Source organism: Cebus imitator, unplaced genomic scaffold (assembly GCF_001604975.1).
Source record: "Cebus imitator isolate Cc_AM_T3 unplaced genomic scaffold, Cebus_imitator-1.0 Scaffold274, whole genome shotgun sequence".
NCBI lineage: Eukaryota > Metazoa > Chordata > Mammalia > Primates > Cebidae > Cebus > Cebus imitator.
This window is the reverse complement of record NW_016107589.1, coordinates 2,958,932-2,966,148: the sequence shown is the minus strand read 5'-3', so window position 1 is coordinate 2,966,148 and position 7,217 is coordinate 2,958,932. Positions and strand designations below refer to the sequence as shown.

At 50.6% G+C, this 7,217-nt stretch overlaps 1 protein-coding gene across 1 annotated transcript in view; it reads left to right on the top strand.

Moving 5' to 3' along the window:
- Positions 1–723: 723 nt before the first annotated feature.
- Positions 724–7,217, top strand: part of TGFBI (transforming growth factor beta induced) — a 34,041-nt gene continuing 27,547 nt past the window's right edge. The window contains exons 1-2 of the mRNA XM_017500979.1: positions 724–1,012; positions 5,575–5,673. Coding sequence (XP_017356468.1) covers positions 879–1,012; positions 5,575–5,673 — 233 coding nt within the window. The 5' untranslated portion in view covers positions 724–878. The remainder of the gene's footprint in view (positions 1,013–5,574; positions 5,674–7,217) is intronic.

The window sequence follows — 7,217 nt, the reverse complement described above, 5'->3', positions numbered from 1 at the left end:
ATGGGTGATTAATAGGCGCTTGGGTGAGTGTTACCTCTTCACCATGTGACAATTTGTTTACCTGCCATGAGCTCCTCCAGGGCAGGACTCTCGTCTTTGCGGCATCTGTCTGGCAGGCAGTGCTGCAGAGATGTTTACTGAGGGAGGGATTGAGTGAGCACCAAGGTGAGGACTCCACCCTTCCCCACGGGCTCCAAATGCAGCTTAGAGCCCAGCAAAACCTGCCCCACATTTTTTTGCGTTTCAGTGGATCACAAGATTTATTCATCTGTCTTTCAATGAGCATGACAAGTGGGGTGGGGTGGGGGGTTAGAGATTGAGGAGCTGGGGAGGGGGTCTGCTCCTGGGATGCTGAGACTAGTCTGATGGGTCATGGTATTTGGGGAGTCAGCACTGCCTCCCGCCACTCCTCCCTTCAGTGATTTGTAGCCTCAATATCAGTGAGGGATCTTCAGGCCCCCAGAATGTGGGACCCAAGCCCCAGAGACAGCTGTTCCTCACTCCCAAGGTCCCCATTTGGAAGCAGCCACAGGGGACCTGAGGGACCCACACCCTTGGTTCCAGGGAGCCTTTGGCGAGGGAGGGAGGGCGTGGGTGAGGAGGGCTGGCAGTGAGGGCGAGGGCTGGGGAGTCTGTGGGCACGGGCACAGCAGGGGAGCGGGTGGGTGTCCAGCACGGCCAGGGGCGCGAGGGTTGGGAAGCGCCAGGCGGCCCGCCCTCCCCGCCCGGGCCGGCCCCGCTTCCCCGCCCCCGGCGTCGGCTCCCTCCCGCTCGCCGCTTACTTAACCTGGCCCGAGCGGCAGAGGCGCTCTCACTTCCCTGGAGCCGCCCGCTCGCCTGTCAGTTGTTCGCTGGCTCTGTGCGCGTCCTCCGGCTCCATGGCGCTCTTCGTTCGACTGCTGGCCCTCGCCCTGGCTCTGGCCCTGGGCCCCGCCGCGACCCTGACGGGTCCCGCCAAGTCGCCCTACCAGCTGGTGCTGCAGCACAGCCGGCTCCGGGGCCGCCAGCACGGGTAAGCAGAGCCGCCCGGCCCGGAGCGGCGGAGGGTCAGGACGTCGGGGCTCGGAGCGCACGCCGCTGGGGGCGTTGAAGTGGGCTGGGGGCGCAGGGGACAAAGCCCGAACCAAAAGCCGGCGGCGTGGGGCGCTCGGACACCAGCCCTGCACGCGGTGGAAGGAGAGAGGGAAGGAGGTGAGGGAACATGGAGGGAAAATGGGCAGCAACCACTTTGTAGAGGAAGGGAGTGGGGAGACGAACCAGACACCCCTGACTCAGGCCAAGAGCCTGAGATGGACAGTGCTTTCAGCTTCTCCTCTCAGCCATTGGAGAAAGGGGGAGATGGCAACTCTCTGGCTATAATCACCGTGGGAAGGTGCCAAGGGCAAAGCCCACCCAGCAGTGCACTGATTCCAACCCAGCCAGGCCCCCCGCCAGTGACTCCAGACAAGAGCCTGGGCCACACACGGTGGCAGCATCCAAGGTGCCCCAGGCTCCTGTGCACCTGGCCAGGCCCTGCACTCACACACTGCTGGCACCCGACAGTACCCTCTGGATACAGCAAGGGCGGTGTGGCACCTCTTGCCCTGCCCGATGAAGAGCAGGGGAATGCACTGGGCCTTCACACACACTGTTCAAATGGGGAAACTGAGTCCTGAGTGATTCCACTTTCCCACAGTCCTGAAGTGTGCACTGGAGCCAGGATTGGAGTCTGTCTTAAAGTAATAGCTGGGTTTGTAAACGTAGGACACTTGCGTTGCAGGGATTCCTTTGAGACACTGAAGACGTGTTGGCTTTAAGAGGCAAACTCAGGCAGAAGGTCTGATCTGGTTACGGCCCTAGCACAGACCCAGGCAGAGGCGGGCAACGTTTCTACATCAAAAACCAGGCCATACCTGTGTTACACATAGCCAGGCTTTGCTGCAGCTTCCAGCCTACCTGGTTGCACCAACTTCTTTTTCACAACTAGATAAAACTATGTGTGAGTAGAATCTTGTAGTGACTCCTCAAAGGAAGCCCAAATATCATTGGGGTCTGGCTTTCACACCCACAGGCAATGCCCAAATCTCCAAGAGACTGGGCAGATCTGTACTCAAAGCAGAACTGATTGTTGGGGGTCACAGAGTTGACTTCAGAAGCCCTGACAGTCTTGGCTCCTTGCACGAGGAGTGCTCTGGGTTCAGGTACAGGCTGCCCCTTGTTGGGTGCAATTGCCCTTGTTTCCGCTGCCTGTGCCTGTGTGGCCTAGGCTTTTCAGGTGCTTTGGGCTTTGAGGGAGAGGGCCTGTTGGGAGCACATGTGGCCATCCTGCAGAGTGAAATCAAGCCAGGCTCAGCTGCAGCCTCAACACCCTCCTGGAAAGAGGAAAGCACTGAGGACATCCTGGGGTCTTTCTGGAAGTGGAAGAATCACCTTTGACTTGGGCAGTGTGCAGAATAGAGTGATGGGGGATGTCAGAAAGACAAGGGGCATATGAGGCCTCAATGTCAAAATGCGGCAACTGGCATTTGCATTATCTCTGCCCACCTCTCCGTTGGTCCCTCTGCCTTTCTTGCCAATGGACTGTGTTGTATTTCGGTGCCGCAGTCTGCCTGGGAGGTTTGTTTCTTCTGTATCCTCACCACTAAGTCAGGAGAAGATCCTTCTAGCATGCCCTGCAACAGTGTCACCTGTAAGGGCATCTCTCTGCCCATCCACAGTGGAGGGTCCTCAAAGGTATTGAGGGCTTTCCATCAAGAGCCATCTTTATAGCAAACCACCTTCCCTTCAGAGCCCAGAAGAGTGCTGACCAGCTGGAAAATAGGGTTTTTTTCTTAAATGCAGATGCTCTTGATTATGAATTCCAGATATTAGATCAACTTCCCCACCATTCCCCTGCAGGCGAATCCTCTTGATTAGCTTCCTGCAGCACAGCTGGAAAGGCCTATGGTAATCTGTGATGGGCAGAGTAATCTAAGAAGTCACAGGAGCACCCGTTTCCCAGTAGAGTCTGGATGCGCAGGCACAGGAACCATGACAAAACGATTGCAGGCACAGTTGTATTTACTCTGATCTAACTGTCCCTGTTAATGCCACAGGGCTGCCTGGCCTGGCACACGTGGGTGTGGCACCTCACGCAATTGGATAATATTGTTCAAGCTCCAGCCTTTCATTCAAAGTGAAAACTGGTGGAAAGGGAAGGAAAACTTTGCTATTTTAAGGATTTGTTGTGTGCTGCCAGATGCAAAGAGGAAATAATAGCGTGTCTTGCTTGTGCGCAGCACTTTGTCACCCATCAACACTTTTGCTTTCGTCCTCACCACAACACGGTGAGATCTATTGTTCATGTTCCCGTTTTACAGGTGGTGAAACTGCAGCTTAGGGAGATAGAAACTGACTTAGTTCAGACACAGAAAGCTGTTGGGACAGTACTCATTACGATGTGATCTGTTGACTCCCAGCTATATCTGTGTGGCTATAGGTAAGGAGAAAAATAATCCTGAAAGAGAAGTAAAAATATGATCACTCTTCCAAACATCAACCACCAAAAACTGAACTGAATTTCCTGAAGCACTTTGTTTTCAAATCCAAGTTGAACATCAGTGCTGTTACTCTTGAGGCAGAAGGCCCAGAAGTGACTTGCTCATTTCAATTAAGCCTCCGCATAAATTTCCTCTGTACACAGCCCACCCACACTCCCTGATGTGAAAAGGAGAGGGTCACAGCTGCCCCCAGCCTCTGCTACTGCCACAGGACAGCAGCAGTGGAAACACTCAGCAAAGGAATGTTGGAGCTACAACCACAAGAGACTCACTGAAGATTCGCCAAACACCTACGGAAAGTTGCAGGGAAATCATAGACAGTAATTGTTTCCTGCTTGGTCAGATTGAAGAGCTTCTGAAATTCTGCAACAATAAATAGGTCCGGGTGCTAGAGTATGGCCAGCAAGGACCCTTCAGGGGTTATTTGGGGACCGTCTAACCTGTGAATCCTAGTAGAAAACAGAAGCCAGGTATTCAGAAGTCTGGAGGATTTGGTCAGCCCCAGCTAGGACTAGGGAGGCACAGGCCTCTGCTGGCTGTGGTCCCTTCCCCAGCCTTCACTTCTCTTGCCCTCAGATCCTTACATGGATTCACTAATGCTCATTGTCCCTCCTGGGCCCACTCACTCTCACATGTTGAACAAAACACTGACAAGAGGTGACAGTCATATCACCGTAGAAGAAACAAGGCAGAGAAATGAAGGAGCAGAATGGACTCCCACCCAAAAGCCTGACTCTGAATATTTGAGAATTGTTCAATTTCCTGCAGGGGGATCACAACAGGGACAGAAGGTGTAGTTCTTACTGCAATATTGTTGTCGTCCTAAAAAATACGCTGCACATCAAGTGGTATCTGTAGACTGCATTTTTAAAGTAACAGGGAAATTGATGTTAAAGAAATACTTCAGCCTTTGGGTGATACCTGAAGTTCTCTGAGCTCAGAGGTCTTGTGAAGCCTTCAGTATTGTTTGTTTTCTTTGTTTTCCTCTGACTTGTGATTCAGTCAGATGCATGCCTCCCTCCAGCTCAGGAAGATCAACCCTCTCCTCATTGTGACCAGGTAGCCACAGCAGCTTCCTTTCCCTAGGGGCTCCTAATGAAGGTTTCACAGTCACCTGGCCTGAGCACAGTTTGGGTCAGGACTTGGTATACTTGAATAAAATACACAAAACCAAAATCCCATGGCTCTGGAAGAGGCCTCTTAGCAGAACCCCCAGACATTTAGACTCTGTTTTTTCACAGGGTCCCTGAGGATTCTTTGGTTCTAGGTAGTTTGGGGAGCAGTATTTTCAACAAGTTCATTTCATGCTCCTTCTACACCCTGCCTGAGTGCTAGTCCCCATCTAGAATGTGAACAACAGAACAAGGCAGAACACTTGCCCTCTAGGTTCTGTTGAGTGTTAGTTGCAGAGAAGAGATACCCTCCACCTCCCTACATCACTTATAGGATTCTGTTTGGAACCCAACATCAAATAAAGACTGCATCCACTGTCAGAGGATGGAAAGCAGCATGTCATCTGGGACCCTGGAGAAAGGCTCTGTGGGGGAAATAGGACACGAGCTGGGATTTAAGTAAGGAACAACTGAGTGTGAAATGGGAGCGCATCCCCCGTCAGGGTCCTGACAGCAACCAGCCATGCCCTCTAGCTTATAGGATCGACAGTCACAATGGCTTGTCTTTGTCTTTGGGAGCCAAGCAGCTGGTCCAGGGATACAGAGCATGTCTGTATGTCTGTATGGAGAGTTGCCTGAGAGATGCTTTTGTTTACTCTTACCGATTGCCCATGTCAAAGAAGGATACTTACATGAGGTTACATCAATGTGTAAGAGAGATTTTAACAATTTTTGCGGGGGAAGCTTTTATGGGGGTTGATGGGAATCTAGGTAGACAGAACCAAAGTCTAACCCCAAGATACCCCCAGAACCAAGACTGAAATGACTGTCTCTCCTCTATCTCTAGAAAGTTCCAGTGACCCAAGGAGGCCAACATGATGGGAGTCATTGAAGTGGGGTGGACATGCTGATCATCTTCCTAACTCTGCCACTTTTGTTTTCAGCCCCAATGTGTGTGCTGTGCAGAAGGTTATTGGCACTAACAGGAAGTACTTCACCAACTGCAAGCAGTGGTACCAAAGGAAAATCTGTGGCAAATCAACGTGAGTATCTGTAACCAGCCAGGAGGCCAAGCTGCATGCATGCCAGCCGTGGTGCCCCAGGGCCTGGGCCAGCCTTCTAAAAGGTCAGGCTGCCTAAAAAGCTGTGAAGATGCATGTGTGAACGTGTCTGGGACCTGCGTGCTGGGGAGTGGCGTTTTTAGGAAGCTGGCCAATTTTGTTTTGCATTTTTAAGGCTGCTGACAAGACTTGGAGACATTTTTCAGGGCTGGTTTGGGATTGCAAGAAACATGAAAAACTGTGTGTGTGTGTGTGTGTGTGTGTGTGTGTGTGTGTATGAATTCTCACAAAATAATACAGATATGCAGTGGAGAAGCCACCAGCATGTGACTCTGGAAAAGAAAGCTCGTTGGTGAATTTGTACTAAAGAACGCCACCCCTACCTTACAGTCCTCAGGTAAACACTCCAAAAAGACTTTGAGTGTAAACATATGCACATTATGAGACAGCAAAGCATATAATATTTGCTCAGACATCCTGAGTCAACCCGGGCTCTACCTAGGCAAATTGATTCATCTTCAGTACCCTCTCTTGCTTTACCTGAAAAGTTGGTATAACAAAGGGCCCACCTTATAGGGTTATTACAAGTACTGAATGAAATAATGTATATAAGAGACTGAATATGGTGCCCAGCACATGTCAGTGCTGAATAAATGCTAACTACTATTATTATTATTACCTTAGAATTTGCAAATCTAAACCACACAAACAGAAGTAAGAGTGCCAACAGGGTGTGGACCAGTGTGGTTACAACAGGGCTTGTTGATGTCTGCATCAGCAAGCATGGAGGCAGCTTTCACCCCATTGCCCAGCTCCCTGGTAGAATCAGGTGCATGTTCTAACAATGCTGGGGAAACCTAATCTGTTCTGGCACTAACTGTCAGTTCTCAAAGCTGGCTCCCTCCCACAGATAGGAAGATGTGCGTGACAAGTCTTCTGAGCCACTTGTGAGGGCCTGACCTTCCTCTTGTCTCCGGACATAATAGGAGAATTAAGAAACTCTAAGTCACTATCTTGAGCACTTTCCAGTGTTAGGGATTTTTAAGTGTTTTGTTGTGACATTGCTTTTGAGCAGACATCTCCTCCAATTTAATAGCCCACTGAAAGAAGAGAAAATGCTCTTTCCTTAAATGGTACCAGGAAATAAATATCCCAATGTGTGACCCTGATCAGGTGAGGCAGTTAGCAATCCTCATATGAATTGAGGGAAGTTGGAATTTATGGCAGAGCTGGGGAGATAGCAGCAGTCCCAGGGAGCCTGTCCAGGGCAGATCCATGGCAGCTTGCTCCCTGCCTGATCGAGAGCCCAACCTGAAACCTAAAAGCGGAATGAGCTAGGAGGACACACTACCCAGATTCAGCAAAGAAACGCCCAGCGTTATTCTCGCTGCTATGAACAAAGAGCGACTATGCAAATTATATACCACCCATCCTTCCATGATGCCTGACTTAAAACATAAGAAAAAAAGAAAACCTTTAGTACTGATTGATTTTCTTCCCATGTGTGTATATTACCTACTCAAATT